Here is a 26489-nt window from a genome sequence, read left to right on the forward strand (position 1 = left end):
TCTGGGGCAGAGAATGGGAGGTGCTTAATCCAAAAGATTAATTCAATATTGAAAGTTACTTTTCCTTCCTTTATTTTTCTCCCCCAGTGCTGTAGGAAATTTTATGTCACGATGACTGTGCAGCATTGATGCACACCGAAGTTCCAATTTGAAATAAATCTTTTAAAAGTGCTCTAGTATAAAGCCTACTTTCATCCTGTACAGCAGGATGACTTTTAATGCTCCAAGTCTGTGTGGTCTTCATTTATTATGGTCACATTGCCTGGATATCTAGCTAGGGCAGAGCTGGTATCCAAATACACTTTCTCAACATTTGCTAACCTTACTGACAGAGGTGTTTGAGAAAATTTTTTCCTGTGGGTGTTCAGAGTTTTAGTCAAGAATCTGGAAATACTATCTCCAAAATATAACACTTAAATCTTAAATGTCACAAACGTAAATAAGTTCAGTGATTTAAAAGGAAAAAAAATACCCTTGAATTTATGAATAAACGCACCTGAAGTTCTCCTAATCCAAAGAAGTGATTATGATGATACATAAAACTCTACAGATCTTAGTACTTGTCAAAGCAGATCACCCACTAACACATTAATAAAAAAAAAAAATCAAACACGCAGTTCTGTATTGACATTGGACAAGTGTAGCTGAAAACCTAGCATGGGACCAAACAGAAGGGAGAATAGAACCTTTATTCCTGTCCAGTCTCTTAAAGAAATTTTTGTTTAAAAAACAAAACAAAACCAAACCACCTCAGCTGCTTTTTCTTTACAGGCAGAGTACAAGGCCCTCATTTATTTGTTGAGTTTGGTACTCTTTCAGAATAAATGGAAGCCTAAACCCTTAAACAATGTGAGAAAATAAATTCACATCTTTGTGACCTGTGAAAATAACAGGCACTTGGAACTCTGCGGGCCCAGAAGAGCTTACTAAAGTTGTCACCAATGATTTCCATGTGTTTTGGAATTTCACATATAGCTGTATTGGCTCACTCAAGCCCAAGTTGGCCAGGATGCTCTTCTATTTTCAGCAGGTTGAGCTTATACAAGCATTTCTTGCCAAAAGCAACAAAACATGAGTCATGTGGTAATGGAAAGACATGGAAAAATCATGCAGCTAACTGAAAAACTGAGTTAGCCAATACAGCTCCAGCTTGTAAGCCTCTCCATTAGTTTTACTTATTCGTCACCTTGCTTTGTGAGGTCTTCTACTGCTTTGAGGAGGAAGTAACTGATGAGTTGTGGATTTGGGATTTTCTTCTATTTTTCCTCAGTGTTGAATTTTATATTGTTTGGTCCTTATAGTCACTGAAAATACAAATCTAAGTTAAAAAAATGGGTTGACTCAAGTCTCTCAATACTCAGATTTACTTTTGTGCATATTTGTTTTTTGTTCTTGCTGTTCCCTTTGTGTGTATATATATATCTGAAAGTCCTTGCTGAAAACAGGCATTTGGATTAGGCAACTCTCTTCATTCTTAAGCTCCTATGTGTTAAAAATTCTTATCAATGTGAGGCCTGATTTCTGCAAAATGCTCTTTGGTTTGAGACCGTGTATCAATTCATACTATTTGACATTGATAGATACTACTCTATCTGTATTTCTTGAAGCACATATTATTTTAAAATCTTACTCACTCTCCCTTAGATGCAGTATGTATAAGATTGCTGCCATTGTTCTTAATAATTAAATATAGGCATGTAGTATTTTGTCTCTCTATAGGTGTTTAACATAGAGTGACATTTAGAATAAATCTAAGGCAATTACATTTGCATCTGGGCTTTACTTAACAAGAGTTCAGTCTTCAGATGAATAGGACTGGAGCTGAGGTGCCAGTGGGGAAATAACCTGAGTAGTTCTGTTGCTATTTCAACCTGTTTGATTGAATCTCATAAGACCATGCATAGCGCTTCTGAAAAGCATATTTTTCTGCCCACTTCTCAAAAAGCCAGCACTTAACACAGAAGTATTCCGGTTATTATCTACTCTCTAATTCTGTCCTCTGAGACAAAATTAAAAGAAAGCAGTGAAGGCCGTTCTTCAGTAACCTGTAATATCTGAGATGTAAGGAACATATCAAGTGTAACTAAAAGACTTCTGTTGACGTGGAAGGAAGTCACAAATCCACTAGAGATGAAAGCAGAGTGTTTTCTTTGTAAGCAGGCAACAAGAATTAGTCTCCATTTCTGTTGTAATTTTCTATGGATCACTGAACTTACAGTCTCAGGTGTTAAATGGTTTCATCTTGCATTAAAAAAATACTGTGTAGGCAAAGCAAAAAGTGTTGAAAAATTAGAGAAATTAAAATAGTCAACTATAAATGTAACCATAAGGAACTTTTCAGAGCAATGAAGTCATATCTACAAGTACAGAGTGTACCGTTATCATTAGAGAAGAAGATGAGAAAAGAAAGGTGGCCACCGTAGAAATTTGAACTTCTGAAAATCCAAGTTTTATTTCCTCTTTCCGCTGCCTTGTTTAGCAAACAGGCCTGCAAAAAGTTAAGGCTTAGGTTAAAAGACTTGCCCATAGGCAAAACTTAATACTATCAAAATTCATTCTTTAGGTCATTATTAAATGATTAGAGAAAAAGCACCTACTTTGCCTTGTGCCAAGATTGCTTAAAAACTTGCTGAAGCTAGATTTTAATTAGTGCTATAATAGAAGGAAGAGTATCTATAGTTTCCGCTGCTGCATGCAACTATTAGCTACCAGGGCTACATATTCCCAGGAAGCTCTTATAAGGAAATGAAAAAAAAAGAAGAAAAAAAAATCTGAAGGAAGTTTGGTGACAAAACCTGAACTTTCCTTCACAGTTTAAGAAACATGGTAGAGTGTTAGAGAATATCTGTGAAAACCGGACGCACTTTATAAGTAGAGGCAATCCTTCTTAGACAGGTTTTAATTTTAAATTTATCTTATGGGAATATTTTAATTCCCATATTGGTTTGGATCCAAGGAAAGAAAAATAACTCTGTCAAGAATTTAAGGAAGATGCCAACGAAGATGTAGTACTACAGTGTTTCATAATAAAGATGGCTAAATATGTGCAAAGAAAATAAAGGAATAATATGTGTTACAAGCTGGAACACAGGAAGTTCCATTTAAATATAAGGAAAAACTTCTTTAGGGTGAGGGTGCCAGAGCCCTGGAACAGGCTGCCCAGGGAGGGTGTGGAGTCCCCTTCTCTGGAGATTTTCCAGACCCGCCTGGATGCAGTCCTGAGTGATGTGCTCTGGGCAACCCTGCTTTGGCAGGGGAGTTGGACTAGATGATCTCTAGAAGGTCCCTTCCAACTCTGACAATTCCGTGATTCCATGTGTTAACTATTGAGGCACAGTAAACTTTAAGTAATTAAAATAAGCTGTTTTCCCACATAACTAGGTATTGGATTTTCCTGAGGGGTGGGTGAATATCTCATTTGATTATGAAGTAGTGCTGTTTTTATAAACTTTACACATTTTTGCATCTGTGACGCCCCACATTTTGGCTTGTTTAAATGTGCAAGCTTATTTTCCCAGAAGATTCTAACTATCCTGTATCTAAATCGCATCAGTTCCGATACAACTTTCCTACAGAAACATCTATAGAGAAACTGATACGTTCACAAGCACTGTATCATGCCCTAATGAAAATCCCTTCTAAGAAACCAGCCTAGCCTCAAACAGACTGTATTTTTCAGGACTGAAGTAGAGGTTAACACACCTAACATATTGCACCTTAAGATTTCGTTTTATCTTAACATGAAACTGTTAAGGTATCAATATTCATTCTTAAGCAATCGAAGTATCAGATAGTAGAGTTTATTGCCTAGATATGGTCATAATCACAAGACATGGTTGTTATTTCTTAACCGTTATTTTAGCCTACTGTTCATAAAGTGCTTTTCTAACGCTGTTTTGCTATTTTTAAAATGCATTAACATTTGGTATTTTGTGTGGATAGTTAAATGGAATGATTCCCATTTACAAGACATGAAACAGGAGATATGTCCCACCCTCCATTTAGGTGTCCAAATGATTTTGTATAAATGATGGATTCTTGAATTCTTTAGTCCAATATGGATAGAAAACAAGTCACTGAACAACGGTTTTACTGGAAGCAAATCTCATATCTCAAATGGAACTTATTCATTTTTTCTACTGTGATGCAAAAACCCTCCCAGATACTTCCAGTGTTTTACAATGATATAATACATATATATATGATGTAAACCTTATGTACTTGTTTGCTTTTTCTCTTAACAGGAACTCATAACCACGTTGTACATTGGATTCTTGGGATTAATTTTTTCATCCTATTTTGTTTACCTTGCTGAGAAAGATGCAGTTGATGAGGATGGAAAGACGGGTTTCTCCAGCTATGCTGATGCCCTTTGGTGGGGTGTGGTAAGTCTTTACCAACAAAATGCAAGTGCAAACTTAGTGCGTAAGATTTTCTGTTTAAGTTGTGATCTTTTTAAAAAAAAAACTGGCATTTCTTTCTTTGCAGAATGTATGTCTGTAGGGAAGCTCGTCGACCTTTTAAAAAGGATACAAGGAAAATATAATAAATACAATTGAATTATTTTGGTATTAAACTTTATTGCAAAAGCATGACACCAAGTCCTTAGCAAAGGATATTGAATGTTTACAGACACAAAAAGTTCACATTGAATTCCACATTTCAAAAAGAGTATAAATGCCCTCCAAAACCTATACCACTTCTTTTAAACTCTACTTAATTATCTGCAACAGGTGCATAACTTTAAAAGTATGTTCTATTTGTGGAAGTTGGGTTTATGACCCTATTTTTTTGCATCTTTTTGTGTAGAGCTCACTCTCTCAGTAATAGTGCAGACTTTGCTGCAGGTTACAGGCTCCTGTTTTTTTTTAAAAAAATAATTCCATGATTCACTGTAAAGGTAAATAGCTCCATCTAAAGCAGCTGGCAAAGCCTCACAGATTCAACTACTTTGGATATCAATCAGCAGTCAGGGTCAGTGCAAATCTTTGGTGACATAAAGAAAAAAATATCATGAAGGGGAACTGGGATTATGAAAGCATTGTGGTAATTATTGTGTGCATGCCCAGAATCAGTTGAAAATGGAATAGATAGCTATAGAACAGAGTAAGAGACCGGATTGTTTCTATACTCCCTTCGTATGGCTCTTCTTATCATGTTTCTCACAGTGACTCATGCTTTCCCTCGTTATTAGCTGTTGCACAAACCATCTCTTCTCTTGTGGTCCCTTTTCCCCACCAGCGCAGAGCACCTCATATATTTTATGACTTGGCTGTCTCATTATTACAAACCCAAGGAGATTCATCACATCAGTGTTAGTGACAGAGAAAAATGAGAGGACTAGAACAGATGCAGAGCCACCAACTTCCAGAGACGGAAGGATATATACCAAGAATGAGTTGAAACAAAATAAACTGGATTTGTTCTTAGATGATAGACTTGAAAAATGCCAATATAGTTATTGGGCCATAAACCAATTGTTTATCATCCACATCAAAGTAAACTGGTGAGTAAATCTGGAAGACAGACAAAAAATTCCTAATAGATACATGTTTCTAATGCTTAACTTGGGTGCTCTGTAAGCCTCTACTTTAATGAAGTATAGAGAAATATAGATTATATTACATGTACCCTGATTTACCACTTATTAAGTGGTTCAGAGTAAAAATCTTTTAAACATTAAATTTCTGTCATTAGGTTGTCAGGCATTCATTTCATTTGCAGAGTATCACCTATGGCTGTGCAAAGCAAGACGACTAGTAAAAAAGAAAAATCCACTAAATGGCCAGATGGACCTGATTACCTAATGTGCTGGGAAGAAACGAAGCCATGAATTAACCCATACAACAATCACTTGTTAAAGTCCTCTATAGACTTATGATTTAAGGTTTTCAGAACATAAAACCTCATGGTTATAGACAAAAGATAACCTCTAGCTAGTGGAGGAGAGGAATAAATATCCCAGAAGCACAGATTGTGCTCTTTTTTAAAAGCAAAAGTAAAACAATTAGGGTGTAATAGGCATTATGAAAGACACCCCATGTCTACTTTAAAAAAACAAACCAGTACAGAGGCTCGCTTATTCTGCTATTATTTGAGCAGTTCAGCTCAAATACCAGTGTTCAAGTGGCTGAATGCGGTGGAAGGCAGCTACTGTTTCTGTTTTTACTAATGGTTTAGCTACTAATAGCCTGTGAAGTACACTTAATTAAAAGTGGGCCTGCTTGTGGGAACTTCAGCAGCGTTAGGGGCTCCCATAAAAGTTTACGCTAGTTCAGCTAAATCTATGAGAAATATCTCATAAGTTTTTCTAGCATAGTTCATAGCACTGCGTGAGTTAGAATGAGTCCAGTGAAAGAAACGGAAAGCATATAGTTTATTAATAAGAAGGTCTTAATTTAATATGTAATCATTAAAGGATGGTGATTCATGTTTGCTGTTCAGTTTGAGGAAGAGGAGGCTGAGGGGTGACCTCATCACTCTCTACAACTACTTGAAAGGACACTGTAGAGAGGTTGGTGCTGGGCTCTTCTCACAAGCAAATAGCGATAGAACAAGACGGAATGGATTCAAGCTGCAACAGGGTAGGTTTAGACTGGACGTCAGGAAGAAATTCTTCACAGTAAGAATGATCAGACACTGGAACGGGCTGCCCAGGGAGAAGGTTGAGTCACCATCCCTAGATGTGTTTAAGAGTCGTTTAGATGTGGTGTTGGGGGATATGGTATAGGGGAGAACTTTGTAGTGTAGGGTAGATGGTTGGACTCGACGATCCCAAAGGTCTTTTCCAACCTAGATGATTCTATGGTTCTATGTCTTTGGTGTTTCATAAAGTAATTCCTAGGCCCGTAACTGCAAAAGACCAGAAACGCCCAAATTCAGACCTGAATGGGAGGGAAGAGGAACTCTTTATCAAACTGAGGTGAACAAGGTAGGGTGGAAAACAAAAAAGGATTTTCAGCAATCAGTTTAGGAACTATGGTTCCAGAACTAGCTATGTTTTTTAGCATCCAGTTCTGTGCATGTATATTCATGCAGGGTTATTTCTACATATAATAAAAATTCCATGTGAAGCTGATTTACTTTTTCTCCCTTTCCTTCTTTTTTATTGTTTCAGCTCTAGTTATCCACAGCTTGCTTTATGAGTTGCATTGGATGTTTAGATATGGATTACAAAATATTTTTAAATGGTAGAAGCTATGGCCTTGATTTAAGTAGAAAGTAAAAAATTAAGGACAAAAAAGTCAGGATGTGTTGTTTATGCAGGCATATTTTGTTAATATTTTGGACTTAATTTGAAAGGAGTTTAAAAGGGATTTAAAAGGAGTTCCCTTACGAAGACCAACAAATAAATTTACTTTGCCTTGTTGAGATAGATGATTTGCAATCTGTATTTCAAAGTGTATGTCCATGCCTTGCAAAGTCTTCAATGGGTTTTGTTGTTGTTTTCCAAAACTTGACTTGTTTTGTGTTTCAGCAAGATAAAATCAGCTTTGTCTTTCTCTAGCTGTGTGAGGCACACGAAGAACACTGTTTAAATTGTTGTTTAAGCTTTCCAGACGTCTAGGCCCCCTCAGCATTAGTGAGTCACGGTGCAGGTGCAGTTCACAGCTGGGAACAGTGACAAAGGACAAAGTGAATCAGTTTCTTTTTCTTTTCAAATCTTCTGTAACGTAGAAACACAGATGTGGAGTTACTAGGGAGTGAAATTTGATTTCACTTTTGCCTTTCAAAATTGAATCATAGGAAAAAAAAATCTTGGTAGCAAGTATTTGAAAGTCTTATGACAAAAACCACAGAGTGTACTATGGGTAACATTTTGCTCTGAGTAGAAAGTGCAAGCTTGCTGAACTTGATACAAACGACCTGAAAGGTTTAAATAAGAAGAAAAGGGAAAATAAAGAATGAATGAGAATTGGAATTAAATGCTAACTATGTTAACTCGCTCCAGTTAAATGCAAGGTTGTTTCACCTAGATTTGGCAGGCATACAGATTAAACTGCAAAGACATATCAAAGGCTTGTGAAATTTTATATGAAGCCACTTTCAGAAGTTACAGCATGTTAGAACACATGCAAAAGCATTTCCAACAGCACTGTCAGCCTGCCAGAATTACAACCCATGTCACAGCAGTTTTTCTGGCCTTTCTGAGTATTTTTTCTTGAGGAAAGAAGAAGGGCATGTAGGAAGCTTCTCTTCTGTTGGCCTTTCCGTGCTCATCTCTTGCTGTTGGTAACGCTTATTGGTTTTGCTGCAGGGTGGACTATTCTGTTCCGTTGAACTTGAGTTAAATAGTTGCTCCGGTAAGTTGGTGTTATCTGGCAGAATTACTTGGGATCAATTGCTCAGATTTTCCAGCAATAAATTGCCATGCCAGAGGTAGCAGTTTGACCCCCTATATATTTAACATGGTTTTTGATGCATGCTAACTCTTCAAACTTCAGGACACCTGCCTATCTTAAAGCATGTGAGCAGCTCTGTTGACTTCTACTAAATTAGAGTTCTTCCTATTTTGAAGTGTGCACATATGTTTTCAGAGCCTGCATTAGAGCGTGTGCATACCAGCTGGAATATGCCATAGTAAATCTGTGTTAAGGAGGAGGTGTAATTTTTCAAAGCCTAGTTATTAAACATTCTCTGAGCAGATAACTAATAACTTTTGGATATACAAGTAGAAAAAGATTCTGATTGTGATTAAGAAAGCCAGAGAATTACATTATTTATAATCATTTCCACATACTTCAATGCACTAATTAGATTACCAAGAAGGAACCCTCATAAGGTAGCCAGGGAGAAACTTTTTGAGACATGTTCAGGCACCTGCAGGAATCTGCCAGCCAAATGCCTGCTGTAGAGATGGAAAATCATCTTTTCTGTGGTTACAGCTTTCATGCTGTCTTCCGTAGCAACGCTAAGGTAGCTCAACATTTACTGCAGTTTGTTTTTAAGTCCTGAGTGCTGGAGAACTCAAAAAAAAAAAAAAAAAAGAAAGAAAAACAAACCCACAAAAAACCAAGAGGCCTTTCATAAGAAAAAAAAGAGAGGAAAAGGAAGGAAAAATCCCAGACTTTAAGGGGTCATCTGGGTGCACTGAGGAGCTGAAGTGCTGTTAAAGAAACACTGCTTCAACTTCCTCTACTCCCCCCTAACACATACTGCATTTCGAAGCTGAATTTTTTGGGGAGGGGTCCGGTTTAATTTTGGGAGCTGGCAAACACATCTCTTTGTACTGCTGGCAGTACACAGCACCTGAGTCACTTCAGGGGCAAGCCACATTAAACCTGGACAAACACCTGGCAAGACAGAGCTCCTGCTGAGACCAGCTTGCAGTTCAAAACAACAAGATTCATTAGAGGATACCGATACTACAAAGTTGACTTCATCAAGTGAGAAATTCGTGATGAATAAACACAAGCCTAGTTTTTTTTGAACTTGGAAAAACTCAGTTTGATAGTAGTTGGTCATTTTTTTCCCCGCAAATCTTCCTTCCAACTCTTCATAGAACTGCTCAGAAAGGAGGAGGAAATGTATCCTTCCTATGCATTTATCGCCGATAGTTTCATCAGAGAAGCCTATTTTTGCATAATATCTAAGTATTTGGCAGCAACTTTTCCCATAAAAGGCAGTATTGCCACATCCTCTTTTGTAGTCAGTGAAAATTTACATATTCTTTTAAGTCTGTTTTGGCTGTATTTCTGCTACCATTCAAGGCAAAGTAAAGGGAGAGGGACTGGGTTTCGGGCTGGTGCTCCCAGGCAGAGTACATTTTTTCTATTTAAAGCTCTGGTATTGGTGACAGATTTCTTAATTTCCTCATCAGAAGCTTTCCACTTCCCAGGGGTGCAAGTCATCTTTGTCATACCATTTTATGGCAGTGTCAGGGCTCTGAATAGGTTAAAAAGCCTTAATGGCCCTGACCAGCCACACCTGGGATCACACCAACACCAGGTGATCAACGACCCAGGACCTCTATTTAAGCTCAGCCCTGGACACCTGCCTCTTGCTTGATGCTAACCCTGGCCTGTGGATGGACTTCCTGGCTTGATGTCAGACCTGCCTCATTGCTGTGGTATTGTTTCATAATCTGCATTCTTAGTTAGACCTGGTCATGCTTTTTTTTTTTTTTTTAATCTGTTTTGCTTGGGTGCTGCGGGACTGGGTCACTGACTGGGGAGGTATTGCCCTGCTGGTTGTGTTATCTCCTTTTGCTCTGAGCTTCCCATCCCTTAGGGAGTACCTGGCTCTTGCTACACCTTGATAGGTAATGAGCAGATCCGGGTACAGTAGTAGGCTAGGGCTACGAAGACGATGAGGGGCCTGGAGCATCTCCCTTATGAGGAAAGGCTGAGGTACTTGTGTCTTTTTAGTCTGGAGAAGAGAAGACTGAGGGGGGATCTGATCAATCCTTATAAATACTTAAAGGGTGGGTGTCAAGAGGATGGGGCCAGTCTTTTTTTCAGTGGTGCCCAGGGATAGGACAAGGGGAAATGGGCACAAACTTGAATATAAGAAGTTCCACCTAAACGTGAGGAGGAATTTCTTTATTTTGAGGGTGGCAGAGCACTGGGATAGGCTGCCCAGGGAGGTGGTGGAGTCTCCTTCTCTGGAGACATTCAAACCCGCCTGGACAAGTTCCTGTGCAACCTGCTTTAGGTGGACCTGCTTTGGCAGGGGGGTTGGACTAGATGATCTCCAGAGGTCCATTCCAACCCCATATCATTCTGTGATTCTGTATGATGTCTCAAACAGAATTTTGAGTGGCAAAGAACTGTATTTGTGGGGGGAAGTAAAAAAGCTCAGCACGGGGCTCAGCTGTATTAGCTGTTGGCCTATTGGCTTATTTACTTTGGGAGATAAAGCGTCACGGAAGGGTTGTGTGTTCCTCCTCCTGCTGTGAAGATTCAGCTGAGTTGGTATTAGTCCTGTCCCTTCCTCTTCCTGCCAGCCCAGTGTGTAGCTTACCCTGCTGCAGCTAGTGGCTCTGCCTGATGACCGCAGAGCTTGGCAGATGTCAGTGCATCAGTTGTGTGCAAGTCAGCGCTTCCAAGGCTTTCTCCTCAAACCCTGCGGAACTACGTTTTAAAAGCAAAAGCAGAAAGACTGCAAGTCTACGGTTTCAAGCACACAGGGACAATCCTTCCAGTTTGGGAGGGTGGAAGCAGCCAGATACAAACGGTGAGAACAGCCATCCGAAGTCCAGCCTAGTGTTGTGTCCAAAACAGTGGCCAGTTGTGAATACCTGCTGAAGAATGTAAAAACAAGATAAATCTACGGTTACGTTTAGGGTACTCTTGTGGCTTCCTTAAATACGAACCCAAACACTGTTGATCCCCGTGTATCTCCTGATACTTTCTTTTTTCCTTTCTTTTATTTTTCCTTTTGCGGGGGAAAAAGGGTACTGCATTGCGGTGAATCAGATGCTTGTTTCTGGCCTAGGTAACGGTCACCACAATTGGTTACGGAGACAAAGTTCCCCGGACATGGATTGGGAAGACAATAGCTTCCTGTTTTTCGGTATTTGCTATATCTTTCTTTGCTCTGCCAGCGGTAAGTAGAACTTGGTTCACTTTTTTTTAACTGTCTGTCTGACTCGGGCTCACAATTAGGTAGTTTTAAATTGGTGCCTTTGGTAGGAAATAATGGGGGGGTGTGTTCCTTCAGAATGTTTGTGCACACGTGCGTCCTCAAGTGTGTGTTTGTGTACCTGTGTACGCACACACAGATGAATGAAACTGCTACATCTTTACTGCAGTCATTTCAGAGAGATGTGGCCTAGGAAGGAGGTAAGAATAATTTTCACTGCTCAAAGAAATTAAGCTATTCTGCGAGGTAAAGAGAAAGAGAGCTTTTTTTTTTAATCAGTGTGTCAAAGCTGGAGCTGAAACTTCCTTCTTTTTTTTTTTTTTTTTTCTGCTATTTTATGACTATATTGGAAAAATCTGGGGTCCTGTGAGGAGAGGAACACTGCCACACAGCTCAGGTCTAGGAAACTGCATCTGCTTTCCTTCATGGTACTATAAAGCATCTTTGGGCTTTTTATATCTTCAAATAACCGAATGGGGGAGAAATAATGAAAATAACATCCAAACAATTAGAATACACAAAGAATTTCTTCAGTAACTATCAGTTTTAACAGAAATGCTGAAATTATGAAGCATATCTTTGGCTTCTTTGCTCAATTTGCCTGGAAAATCAGACTGGATTCTGGCTTTAGTAGTGGGGATTTTCTTGTGGTGAGGAATTTAAGCCAAGTGTGAAGAACAGCTATGGATGTGACATGTGACATGAGCGTTTGCTTCTCCCACCATTGTGTAGGGTTGCCTTTGGAACGTGACCACCTCTGTGAATGCCTCTGACTAATGTTGCCTGTAGATCATAACAATGCACACACGTTGCTTTTTAAATTTACGTGATGCCAATATCAACACGCTCAATTTCAGATTTCTTTGCTGGAATAAATAGATTTCTTCACTCTGGACACTTGAAAATTCAGAACTTCGCTTTTTCTAGGAAAGTCTTTTATAAATTGTCTGTTTATTTTGTACGTTAAGTGGTTGGTTTAGACATGTGGAGCCATATTGGAGTCTGACTAGTAATTTTTCTTGTATTTAGGGTATTCTGGGGTCTGGTTTTGCGTTGAAAGTACAACAGAAGCAACGTCAGAAGCATTTCAACAGACAAATCCCAGCTGCAGCTTCTCTAATTCAGGTAAGGCCCCTAACAGTTAAATGCTTAGGAGAGTATTAGGGAGTGTGACTTAGTAGTTAAAGTGCTGAGAGTCACAATTACTAGCCTTTATTATAAATCTAGAATTTGTGTTTAACCACTTTGTCTTTTTGATCCACTTCAGTCATTACAGAGAATTAGAATTAGCCTGTCCCCCCTCTTACGAGTGAGCACAGGAGGCTTTACTAATCTGATATTTGCAAGCCTAATGACTTTAATTGGATGTAAAGAGTTTATTTGGCAAAACAGTAAAAACTCTTTGTTATAATATTTAAGTCCTAAGTTACTTTTTATATTCCTTTAGGTCCTCTGCATCTGCCAAATCCTGAGGTGATGAATGTGGGTATATATACGTATATACACACAGCTCAGTTTAGAAAATGTCCCTGCATAACTTTCTATATGATAATATAAAGAATGCAATTGTATGATGCACTAAAATGTGGCACACTGCAGAAAAAGGGAAACGGCAGTATTATATGATGCTTGTGGGGATCGACTTTTTGGGGGGTTGTTTGTTTTTGTTTTTTACTGTGGGCAGGGTTAGACCCCAGCTCTTGGGGAGAACGCTACAGAGAGCACACTGAAGATCGCTGTGTGCTGAGTGTATGTTTCCTGGTGCAAATTATACTCGACACAGTTATACACAGGGAAGAGTGGTGTGTATTAGGCATGGTGGTGTGTGGTATATAGCACAGTAATTGCAGTCAGAACCCTTTGCAGCATGTTTTTGTTGATTGAAGATTGCTGTCAGTTTGAATTGAAGCGAAATCTGACTTACCTGTCCTGCAGGACAACAGTGACTGCTTATTCACCGAGATTATTGGTTTTGGGTTTTATAATAGACTCTGTGGCGGTGCTATGCAGCAGAGAAATCCTGCAGTTCTACAGCAACATGGAAGATCTATGTTACACCACCGGTGCAAAAACCACCAGCGCCATCTAGCCCTAGTCTGAGAAAACAGGTAATGGAGAGTTGGCAGAGCTCTATTCTGTTCTTGCTTTTTTAATTTGATTTGGATAATTTGCCAAAATCCTTATGAAATGTCCAAAGAACCTGGAGAGCTGAAAGCCGTTTGTAACAGTTGTATTGTTTTCCTCATGCCACAGTACAGTTAGTTTAATTTTTCTTGAAATATTCCCGAGGGACAGAAAAACTTAAATTTGACTTGGTGGTCTGACAGGTTCCAATTCTTCATTATTTTATCTACTTTGAAGTCTTCTCTGCCTTCTTAAAGGGCAGTGTAAGTCAATGATGACACTTGCCCATTTTGCATAGTAGTTCATACAGGAAGAAAGGAGAAAGATAGTTTAAAAATTTATGTTTGCATTCAACAACGTGGATGACAGTATCCACGCTTGTCTTGCTCAAGTACTTCTCTCCGTGGTAGGCTTATTTGGGACTGTGGGTAGAAATTTGGGCAAATTCCTGAGCTGTGGCTGCAGTGGAGTAAAATAGTGGTTGTCTACACGGGCAGGATTGCCTAAACATAGTTATGTAGTTTCATTGGTGAGTTTGCCTAGCCTTCATCAGCCCTTCTGGAAAGGCCCGGGTCTGCAGCAGGTCTAGCTCAAATACCCAGGGTTTCTAAAGTGATGTTAGAGGCCTGGTTTTAGGCAGCGAAATCCCACTGTTGCCCAGCAGAGAATTGCAGTACGATTTCCCCACGGCACGTGTAGAAAGCTGTATGGGCATGATCTGTGTGCATGTATTTGTTATGTATTTGGGGCATGTATTTGCCCCAGGACGAGGGGCAACAGGCACAAGTTGGAACATAAGAGGTTCCACTCAAATATGAGAAAGAATTTCTTCACAGTGAGGGTGACAGAGCCCTGGAACAGGCTGCCCAGGGAGGGTGTGGAGTCCCCTTCTCTGGAGATTTTCAAGACCCGCCTGGATGCAGTCCTGAGTAGCATTCTCTAAGCAATCCTGCTTCAGCAGGGGAGTTGGACTAGATGATCTCTATGATCCCTTCCAACTCTAAAAAAAATTCAGTGAAATTCAGTGTTCTGTGTTACAGCAGTATGAGAGTCTCATGGCAAAGGTAAAATCTTCTTCATAGCTAGAGGCAGAAAAACTGCGAAGAAAGGGGTGAAGCTGAAGTAAGACTGGGTAGTATGTATTGCTGAACAGGAAGCAAACCAAGGTGGGAGACCTGGAAAAACCAGAGAGTTTTTAGTGCCCTTAGTATTTTCCCTCTGTTTTCTCTAGTGAGAGGGACTTCCCTAATATATTATTAAACGTGAACTTCCCCGAGAACTGCTAAACCTAATTCAAGAACATAGTAATGGTTCTTTCATCTCTTACCAACAGACCATCTTCTCTTGTTAAAGGAGACCAGTTCTTTTTTTCTCTACCTGGCCTCTTACTGTAAAGACTTAAATGTGTATCGATCATGTTGTGCATGTTGTAGCATTTTGTTCTCCAGAGAATTCCTAGTTTCTTTTCCTGCTATGAGAGCCCATAATCTCTCCTTTAGAAGCATTTTGATGCATGGTAGTGCATCCACTGTCTACAACAAATGCCCATTTCTACTATTTTTCATGCCCTGTTTGATTAATTTTGAACACACTTTTGTTTAATTGCTGCAGAGCTGAACAGAAGAATGAATTCCAAAAGACTGAATACAGACTGTAATAAATTAGAATTGGTTTACTTAGACCACGTAACATTGTCCCATTTGTGAATACGTTGAACCTGCAGCTGTTTGTGTTCATATGTACAAATACTTGTTCTCTCTGATGCTGATCTCCGCTAACTGCTTAGCGGTCACATCAGAGGCCAGAGTACTTTGCAGAAATGAGTGCAGTAGCCCTAGATCTCAGCTCCTTGTCAGAAGGTTACTGGAGCATCAGGCAAGTTAAAGTATGCTTCTTATCTCTGTTTTGAGGTGTGAGAGTAGTAGAACCAAGCGGGACTAGAGCCAAAGGGTAGGTAGTCCAGGAAGACTGGAAATAAAATGCTATCTTGTGAGAAGCAGTATTTCTATAGTTAGGTGGTGGCATCATCCAGGAGGCAGACAGCACAGGCCATGTTGTCAGTATGTGAATATGTGGCCACTTCTAATCACAAAGGCAGATGGAGACCAACCTTGCTTGGAACCACTTAAATTCAAACCTTCATTTTTCATTCTTATCTACCAGCTGTAGGGTGTTTATTAGGTTGCCTCTTAGGCTTCTAAAATCAGGAGAACTTCAATTTTTGAGACAGGAGGAAGTATTTATCTTCTCATGGTGTGCCTAATTCGGCCTTTTTGATAAAAGGTGAAATTTTCTGTAGTTAAAAAGACTGCACAGTGCCTAGCTCATAATTCAAAGTCTATGGTTATGCTTAATTAGAACTTTAGAAAGATGTTGTATACTTAAGTGATAAGTGTTTCAGGTGCCTTGAGTTTTGGATCCACTTTGAGAAATCTTACTTGAGACCAGATTTTCAGAATGTGCTAGGCATTTTTCTCCTGACAATGAAATCAGATTTAAGTTGATAATTCAGAATCAGCCACTTTTAAACATTAACCCAGGATGTAAAACTTTCACTGAATTTCAATTGTGTTCTTTAAAAAAAAAAATAAAATAAAAACTCAAACGAATTTACTGTATAGTGAAATTCGTATGTGTACTTTTCTGCTTTTGATAGTATGTTCTGATACCATCCCATTTCTGCTACCATAGGCTAGAAGATACAAAAGAAAAGGGAAACTAGGCTGTGGTAATGGTTCTGCACCCGTAATAAACCCAGGAGAGAACGCCTTGTCTATTCCGCAGATCACTTACGATCACATTGATGAACAAGAAGACAAAAAAAAGGTGTCTTTCTACATTGATGAACCAGGAGGTAATTTACTTTCACTTATGTTTAGTTTGGCATTTTTTAAGAGACAATGTTAAAGTGACTTGAACCGATGAATGAAAAATTTCTGTGAAAAAATAATTTAGAACTAAGCAGTAGTGCAAGATGCCTCAAACGATGTGAGGACAATCACATAACCAAAACGGGGAGACACAAATTAAAGGAAATCTCTAGTCTCTTTTCATATGGTATGAACACCAAAAGAGCTGTCTTTGTTTACCAAAGTTAACTCAATTAAGATTTTGGATATAGTGTTAATCCTACTTCATTGAATTATCTCAGAGCTGGATGGAAAACTTCCCCAGGTCTACCCTACCTTTAAACTTTACCTCACATAGAGCCTGAAGGAAGGAAAATAAACAGGAAAAACATATTTACATTTTTAAAGCACCATCTTAAGCATTGTTCAAATAAATTGTGATAGGAACAGCTAAATATTTTATGCCTATGCCAAGAGGTTTTGATAAGTGGGGTTTTTTCTTGTTTCATTTAAAGTATTGTGTGTTGCTGTAAGTGGCTGTTGTATTTCAACAGCCTGGGAACTGGCTGAATTTCACTGCTGAGCTAAGATACTGCTTTGTTTGTAAAATTTTAACTTTTTTTAAGTGGAAGTGTGGGTATGAAATTGTATTGTTCACTATAAGGTAAGGGTTTTTTGGAAAGCTAATTTTTCCACCTTCATGTTGATTTCCTTTGTCTGATGGGGTTGGGGAAACTTGAGCTAGTTCTGGATCTGCTAAATCTTTAGCTCAAGAGGAGATTGTTTCCTCGTAGTCTGAGGAGTTATGTTCCATACCCAGAGGCATGCAAAGCCTTGCCAAGTTAACTGAGGTAGCCAAAGATGCTGGCTTTACTCAAAGGTATGTTATTGTGTGGTGCTTTGACTTAGGTTTTCATCTGTCTTTGATAAACCTGAACATCAACTCTGTATAAAATTGCTACTCTTATGTGACATTGAAGCTGACACACAATTTCAGCCTGGAGAGAGTACGGCTGTAGTCTTGATGTGATGGTTTCTTTATTAAAAAGTACTTTAAATGTTTTTGCACCCAGAGGGAATATGTAGTGTCTTTTGCGTTGAACGCAGTCAAAAGTAGAAGGAGTTTCACTCAGTTATTCCGACTTTAGAGTTGATAAATTGTATTGTCAATGCAACCGACGTCATCCGTACTAGAGCAGTCAGTCGGATGTGGAATAGCAGGGAGCTGAGAGCTGTGCCACATTGAGGTACATCTGTAAGGGGTACGGGCATCTGGTTCCTGCAGGGGTTTAGAAAGACCTTCAAGTCTCTGCTTCAGGCAACTGATAGCCATGAACTGCCACTGTGGGAGGAAGAGTTTCTTTCTTCCTCTGGTGGAGGCTTTCGTTACACCTCATGTTCTTCGTTATGTTTTATAATCTGTATAAATCTTGGATCTGTCAATTTGAGGTCAGAATGCTTTTCAGCAGTGGTGGTTTTGAAGTTGTTGTTTGGCGTTTCCAGTGCTTGTATAGGGTTCTGGGAAAGGGGACAAAGGGTGTGACTTCTAAATAAAGTTGCTGCTTTACCTGCATTTCTCTGAACGGAATTCTGTGTTCATTATCAGCGTGTTTATTAGAGCTCTGCAGCTTCTCTTGCTGATGCTGTAATAGCAGATTTTGCGGAGTGTATTTTAATATTGTGGTATCAGTCAGGGATGGACAGAAGAAGCAAGGTGTTGTGTAACTTCAAACAGTACTGAAGACAGTTAAGATGTTGATGACTGTTGTCTGTATGGATGACTCTGCCAGTGCACATTTATTCACTTAAGCTATGTTCCTTGAACGTTGATAGTTAGTCTGAGCAAAGCTCTGTGCATCAGAAGAAAGAGATTGAAAAGACAAGCCTCTATCTTTTTCTGCCTGACAGCTTGGTAACAGAGGAAAATAAGTGTTTTCACTTTTTCTGAAATTGTTTTCCTGTACTTTTTTTATTTCTGGTCTAATTTATTCTTGTTCTGAGAGACATCCATGCATATTATTCCCTAGCCAATTAAGTTTTATCTATTTTTTATTTTTGTTCATGCTTTCTCTTAGCCAGTGTCAGGTGTAAGTCACATTTAATTTGATTGTCTGATTTATTCCTTCTGTTGCAAAGCTTCCAGGAATGTAGTTGGCTAACTTGATTGCTCAATTGACTGAACATTCTTGACACCTCTCAAAAGTTTAAACCTGATTTCTCTCAGTGAAGCTCTCCTTGCCAGAATTAATATGCTTTGATTCTTGGGGAGTGGAAGTACTAGGCTTCAAGATTGTAAATGGTGCTGCTTTTTTTTTTTTTTTCCCCTCTCTTAAAAAGCTGAAAGTAGAAAAGGCAGAGAAAATAATTTTAAAAGGCAATTGAAAAGGGCCATGCCAGCTTCTATTTCAGTATTGCTCTAGTGGAATACTTTATTCATTGGCTGGAGGGGCTGGATGTTTTACAGATGATGGCAAACTTCGAGACTGAATTAGATCACTTTTTATAGGCCTGACCTAGGAGGAGCAGAGCTGTTGCTTTAAAACAGCTCTCCTAGTATGCTGCTGCGGTCAGAGGTGAGAGAGACTGTAGGGAGACCTGAAACAAATGCCTGGCAAATGCAGGCGACAGAGTAACAATCCCACTAAGAAAATTCCCTGTTCTGGGCAGAAATAGACTGAAATTAAGTTAAAATTTCACAGAATCACAGAATATTTTTGGTTGGATGGGACCTTTGAGATCATTGAGTCCAACCAAAAAAAAAAAAAAAAACCAAACAGAAAAACAAACCCACACCCAAAAAATCCCAGAACACCAACACCAAACCCAAAACAAACACCCACAACCCCACCCCACACCCACCCACAAACAGACACAAACCAACCATCTCGGGCACTAGAGCATGCCCTGAAGGGCCATGTCTACACGTTCCTTAAATACCTCCAGGGATGGCGACTCCACCACCTCCCTGGGCAGGCTGTTCCAGTGCCTGACCACCCTCTCAGTAAAGTCATTCTTCCTGATATCTAATCTAAACCTCCCCTGCCACAACTTCAGACCATTTCCTCTGGTCCTGTCATTATTCCCTTGGGAGAAGAGGCCAACACCCACCCTCCTTTCAGGTAGTTGTAGAGGGCAGTGAGGTCTCCCCTCAGCCTCCTCTTCTTCAAACTAAACATGCCCAGATAAAGGGGCATAAACATGCCTTTCCTTGATAAAGGAGAGATTTACCTTGATTCAAGAACTGCATTGTGTGAGCACACCTTTTTTTCATGTTTTCAGAGGTTTTCTTAAGATACCCTGTTAATGTTTTCATGTACGTGGTGGCACACTCAAAATTCGCTTAGGAGGTGTATCTTCCAAAGCTAGGCAAAAATGCTTTCCTCTTCTGTATGAAGAAGGTTTGAGAAAAGGGAAGCCTTAAAAAGCCTATAGATATGGTCAACATTAAGATTTCTGAGATAATTGTGTAATAAAAAGCATGTATTGCATAGTGCATAATGTAGAAACTAAATCGTTATGTGCCATAGATGACGGAATCTTGAAGCAAACACTTGATAACCTAAAAGGAAAACAGTTCCTGACTTAGTTCTTCACCATGCATCGTGTTTAGGGTCTGACTAACGTAGAGTGCTCTGTGACCGTAAGAACTTGACTGTCCTTGCAGGAATGGAAAGGCTAAAAGTCTTCTGCAACAATAGTTTCCTTCTTTGAAGTCAAACCTCTCAAAATGAGGAAGCTATTTAGAAAGACATTAAAAAGGAACAGCTAAAGCAAACACGGATTTAAGAAAACCAATTCTGGGAAATAACTGTGATGCTGGAGATACTCTAGTGCAGCATATTCTTTTCATGGATATTACTGATTCTCCTGGAGAACTCTTTCATACCAGGGTGTATGGTTTAATTTTTTCCTATGCTAATTTAAAACCCTCAGTGATTTCATTCTCACCTGAGCTTATAGCCATAATTGTTTTCTATAGTCTTGAAATTGATCTTTACCCGTACTTCTGTCAACCATTGTGTACATACTCCTCTACAGCAGGGTCTGTTTTCAGAATGACAAGACATGTATGAACTCTCTAACACTGTTAATGTTCCTGTAAGACTTAAAGAAGGCACTTAGGTATCAAGATGGTAGTTACTTATGATACAAGAGCGAGTGGCAAGTCATAAAACCTGATCCAAATAGAAGAACAACAAATAACGCTTGAGTGTAACTGAAATCTCTTACATGCACTTGAGTTTCATCTTCAAATAACAGCTATTCACTGCAATGCATGCTTTTCAAAATGAACTGAAGAGCTGTTTCATAACGTTTTTTATTAGGGAGGAAAAAATTACAAAAATGTGAAAGTTTTTTGGACCTTGAGGGTTAGCCTCCTGGGACATCTCCAGCAGATGGAATATATTATTCTCTGTCAGTTATTTTAGGTTGTATACACAACTCATTATTGTAAAATTTGTCAAAGTCACAAGACTCTCACAGTGATAAATCTCTGCTGGGGTAAAAACAAAATTCCCTATTTATCACTATGCTTTTCTGTTTGCTTTTTGGAGTTTCTTACATGCTGACGTATTCCTCTCTGACTTTCCCCCCTATTTAAAGCAAAGCTGCACAAGAGTAACTTTTCACCAGGAGTGGGGAGAGAACTGTAGTTTTCAATGACCCTCGGAATACCTTCATACACACTTCATATAAGAGTTTAACAGTGTTAATGTTGATTTACTCTGTCTGTAATGACAGTTTGGATGCTGACATTCCAGAATTCACCTATCTAGTAACGGGTTGGTTGTTCTTGGAAAACCGATTTGCATTTCCATTGGGAAAAAGGGCTGCTTTCTTTCAGTGGTGTGGATGGATTACAATCTGCAGTACGTATAAAGAAGCAAACATTTTAAATTAAGTGGGTTCATAGATTCCAGTGCTGACAAGCTGAGTGAAAGGTGAGAAAAAACATGTGGCTAAAATTAACAGAATAAAGCAAACACCCAAGCTTTTGAGGGTCTGCATAACTGTCAGTAAGTCAGAAAGGCATAAATATAAAGATATGCTCCAAATTAGCAAGAGAAAGTATCCAGATACCATGCTTCTGAAAAACTTCATGATCTTAAGAAGGTGAGTTTAGCAGATGCTGGTGGTTTTGCAGTGAGAATCCGTATTCAGCATAGGGCTGTTTAACCTCTGTATTTGTCAGTCAGTTCAGGACTCATAGGTATAATGGTACTTGCCTGTGAGTAAGAATTACGGAAACATATTTGTACACCTCTACTAGAAAGTTTTCAGTCTTTGCTGTTTCAGCCCTGGCTGCCCTGAGTGAGAACATTAAGTGAATTTTGTGATAGAACTGGGGGTGGGGTGGTGGTGTAAGGGGTGATGGAGGCTGATAGGAAACGAACAGCTGCCTCTGCCAAACATGCTCTTACCTCTGATTAAATTGGGCAGCTTTTGAGGTTTAAAGATTTATTTTTGTTCTGCATTTATTCAGCTCCCTGTTCTGCCTGATTTAGGACCAGAGTTTAGATCACCAGTCCCACTGGACTTGAGCAGGGACTTCGTACCAGATGGTCTCAGAGACCATGGGAGTGCATAGTGAGAGAAGGTATTTGCAGCTCTCAAACTTTTTCTTATTAGTAATATCAGTAACACTGAGTTTAGACTTTTTTTTTTATCCAGAAAACATTTTTGCTTCATCAAAGACAGTATATTTAGATGAAACTTAGTTTAGTTGAAAATGTTTCAACTAATTTCAGTTGTGATAGAAGACTGAATTTAGCTGTTCAGTAGCAAAAGAAAGTTTCTCAGCATGGTATGGAGACTCTATGATGAAGATGGCTTAGGATAAGGACATGATGAATGATAAGTTTGCGCTATAGAGTTAAAAAACAAATGAACAACAGAAGTCCTGACCACTGCAGACTAGTGGCAGTGGTGTTTCTGGTAAAGCTGACTGTTAGAACTGGAAAAAAGACACTATCTGCACAGCATTGGGAAAAAATAATTGTGTTGCAAAGGTGGCATACCCCAGAATAGGATGTTTTGTTGCCAAAAATTAATAATTCAGAATACTGTTGAATTTGTAAAAATGTAGAAAATTAGAGAAGCAAATAAATTATATTTGAGTCAACATGTTGCCTAATAATAAAACAAAGGCAGCTTTTAAAAGTGAGATTAAATTGACCTAATAACTCGTATAGTTTTGGTAAGGTGTTCCATGGTACTGATGTCGTGGTGATAATTTTTGCTCTCGGATGCAGAATATACATTGTGATAGTCTTGCTGTGTAAGTCGTCTGGGCAAGAGAAGGATGGAAGAAAATCCAAGACCCTGTCATAAGGGTGTCAAAAGAGAATTCAACTGTTGACCATAAAGGCAGGAAATCAGTTTTTCTTTTGTTGAGCAATGAGCAGAATCTTCTCACAATACAGGACCTTGTGAGGTTTTCCTGACATCTGTCTGAAGGAATGCATTGGAAAAACCCATTATTCAGCTAGATCTTCAGCAGCCTTGGTACAGAAGGTGAAGAGTGGAAGTAGAGGAGAGACCGCACTACCTTTGAGTTGTACTGCTAGAGATTTGATTAAAAATATGAAAGGTGTGTTGGAGAGTAGTCATAAAATGATAGACTTAGCCAGCCTTGGGAAGAAGAGACAAGTGAAATAGTTATTGGGCTACAAGAATGGAGATTCAGAGTTAATAGATAACGCCTTCTGACCATGTGACTCACCTTCTCGATGCGGGGAAGGCTGTGGACGTTGTCTACCTGGACTTTGGTAAGGCCTTTGACACGGTCCCCCACAGCGTTCTCCTGGAGAAGCTGGTGAATCATGGCATAGACAAGTGTACTCTTCACTGGGTAAAAGACTGGCTGGATGGCTGTGCCCAGAGAGTTGTAATTAATGGGGTGAAATCCAGTTGGCGGCCGGTCACCAGTGGTGTCCCTCAGGGCTCAGTTTTGGGGCCAGTCTTGTTTAATATCTTTATTGATGATCTGGATAAGGGGATTGAGTGCACCCTCAGTAAGTTTGCAGATGACACCAAGCTAGGTGGGAGTGTTGATCTGCTTGAGGGTCGACAAGCTCTACAGAGGGACCTGGACAGGTTGGATCAATGGGCCAAGGCCAATGGGATGACGTTTAATAAGGCCAAGTGCCAGGTCCCGCATTTCGGCCACAACAACCCCAGGCAACGCTACAGGCTGGGGGCAGAGTGGCTGGAGAGCTGCCCAGCAGAAAAGGACCTGGGGGTGTTGGTTGACAGCCGGCTTAACATGAGCCAGCGGTGTGCCCAGGTGGCCAAGAAGGCCAACGGCATCCTGGCCTGTATCAGGAACAGCGTGGCCAGCAGGAGCAGGGCAGTGATGGTGCCTCTGTACTGGGCACTGGTGAGGCCTCACCTCGAGTGCTGTGTTCAGTTCTGGGCCCCTCACTACAGGAAGGACATTGAGCTGCTGGAGCGTGTCCAGAGGAGAGCCACCAAGCTGGTGAGGGGTCTGGAGAGCAAGTCACATGAGGAGAGGCTGAGGGAACTGGGCATGTTTAGTTTGGAGAAGAGGAGGCTGAGGGGGGACCTCACTGCCCTCTACAACTCCCTGAAAGGAGGGTGTAGAGAGGTGGGTGTTGGACTCTTTTCCCAAGGGAATAATGACAGGACCAGAGGAAATGGTCTGAAGTTGCGGCAGGGGAGGTTTAGATTAGATATCAGGAAGAATTACTTTACTGAGAGAGTGGTCAGGCACTGGAACAGCCTGCCCAGGGAGGTGGTGGAGTCGCCATCCCTGGAGGTATTTAAGAAAGGTGTAGACATGGCCCTTCAGGGCATGCTCTAGTGCCCGAGATGGTTGGTTTGTGTCTGTTTGTGTGTGGGTTGTTGTTGTGGGTGTTTGTTTTGGTTTGGTTTTGGTGTTTGGTGTTCTGGGATTATTTTTTTTTTTTGTTGGTTGGACTCGATGATCTCAAAGGTCCCTTCCAACCAAAAATATTCTGTGATTCTGTGATGCTGTATGGTAGGAAGCAAGACTAAGTGTTACGCTCAAAGTCCTCTTTATAAGAAAGAGGAAGCATGCATTATAAAAATAAAACTAGAATTTAGGACTAGTATAACGGAAATCTTGAAATCTAATCACTGTTAGTCCAGATCTAATGGTTACCAAAAAAATCAAATAGAATATTTTTTTCATATTTAAAAAATTGCAGTAATAATAAAAATACAATTAAAACTATGACACATACTTCTTAAATGCCAGGAAAATAGGTAGAAATTATGCTCATCTTCCCACCCCTCCTCTGGGTCCTAAGGTTTCATTTGCCATGGAGGAAGAAGGGGGAGTGTTACAACAAGCTGTTGAAATCTGGTGTCCTTCATAGGGAGGAATATGATGTTTGTGGCAATAGTTTCTTCTTTTTCTCCCAGGATCCACTTGGGATCACTTATAAATGTTTCCTAAGACACTTTTACATATTTCCTCATTGGTGTGCAGCTCCAGGTTTCATCTGAATTTACTGTATATGTTCTCCTTTATGTATGTGAGATAGTATTTCTTTGTTCTGTTATCTTAAACAGTTTTTGTCTTGCTCCAGGACTGCATTTTTCTTTAACTGACCATTGGTGAATTGTTTATACCTGTTGGTTCTCGAGTGCCAAACTTGTGCCCCATCTCTTATCTCTTGCCTATATTCCTGTACACTGTACCCCCTATTTCCACTTCTCGAGGCCTGTGATATTTCTACCTAACCTGTATTTCTATGAACTATGCCATTACTTCATTGTAAGTATCTCATTCTACAAGAATAACTGCTTTTACTGCTGTAGAGATGACACGGTGGTTGTACGACACAAATACAAACAGAAGTAAACGAAGTTAGATATGGATCTAGATATGGACCTGGTCAATTAGAGAAACTTCTGTCACAGCAAAATTGCTTAGGCCAAGAAAAGTTTGGACAGGGCGGTCCTGAGAAGCCTCATTCATTAGGTCTCAGTATGAAGCTTAGGCCCAGTTAACTAATTATTATTGTGCTAATATGCTATTAATTGGGGTTCTAATTGACAAGCGGCTGAATATGAGCCGGCAGTGTGCCCAGGTGGCCAAGAAAGCCAACGGCATCCTGGCTTGTATTAGAAATAGCGTGACCAGCAGAAGTAGGGAGGTGATTGTGCCCCTGTACTCAGCACTGGTGAGGCCACACCTGGAGTGTTGTGTCCAGTTTTGGGCACCTCAATCCAAGAGAGATATCGAGGTGCTGGAGCAGATACAGAGGAGGGCAACGAAGCTGGTGAAGGGCCTGGAAAACAAATCATATGAAGAGCGGTTGAAGGAGCTGGGACTGTTTAGTCTGAGGAAGAGGAGGCTGAGGGGAGACCTCATCACTCTCTACAACTACTTGAAAGGACACTGTAGAGAGGTTGGTGCTGGTCTCTTCGCACAGGTAACTAATGACAGAACGAGAGGGAATGGCTTCAAGCTCCAACAGGGTAGGTTTAGACTGAACATTAGGAAAGAATTTTTCACAGAAAGAGTGGTCGGGCATTGGAATAGGCTGCCCAGGGAGGTGGTTGAGTCACCATCCCTGGATGTGTTTAAGAGCCGTTTAGATGTGGTGTTGGGGGATATGATGTAGGGAAGAACTTTTGTAGTGTAGGGTAGATGGTTGGACTCGATGATCCCAAGGGTCTCTTCCAACCTGGATGATTCTATGAGTCTATGATTCTATGATTCTACAAGACAACACAGAAGATTCAGGAGACATAGGAACTCCTCGGTGAACTCACACGAATATCCCAAGCTGTCACTTTTCCAAACTGTAGGAAAGATAGGAACAATCCGGGTATGCTGTAATCTTTTTTTAGCGATCTAAACTTGAGATGAAAATCTATGCAGAATAGAAGTTTGACCCAATTATTAAACAAAGTATAAAGTAATGATGTCAGGAGATA

General features: G+C 39.9%; 1 protein-coding gene across 1 annotated transcript in view; it reads left to right on the forward strand.

The window, feature by feature from the left end:
• Positions 1 to 26489, forward strand: part of LOC141462387 (potassium voltage-gated channel subfamily KQT member 1-like) — a 538103-nt gene that overhangs the window by 64719 nt on the left and 446895 nt on the right. The window contains exons 6-10 of the mRNA XM_074148301.1: positions 4245 to 4385; positions 11437 to 11547; positions 12613 to 12708; positions 13572 to 13691; positions 16399 to 16561. Coding sequence (XP_074004402.1) covers positions 4245 to 4385; positions 11437 to 11547; positions 12613 to 12708; positions 13572 to 13691; positions 16399 to 16561 — 631 coding nt within the window. The remainder of the gene's footprint in view (positions 1 to 4244; positions 4386 to 11436; positions 11548 to 12612; positions 12709 to 13571; positions 13692 to 16398; positions 16562 to 26489) is intronic.

Source organism: Numenius arquata, chromosome 1 (assembly GCF_964106895.1).
Source record: "Numenius arquata chromosome 1, bNumArq3.hap1.1, whole genome shotgun sequence".
Classification (NCBI taxonomy): domain Eukaryota; kingdom Metazoa; phylum Chordata; class Aves; order Charadriiformes; family Scolopacidae; genus Numenius; species Numenius arquata.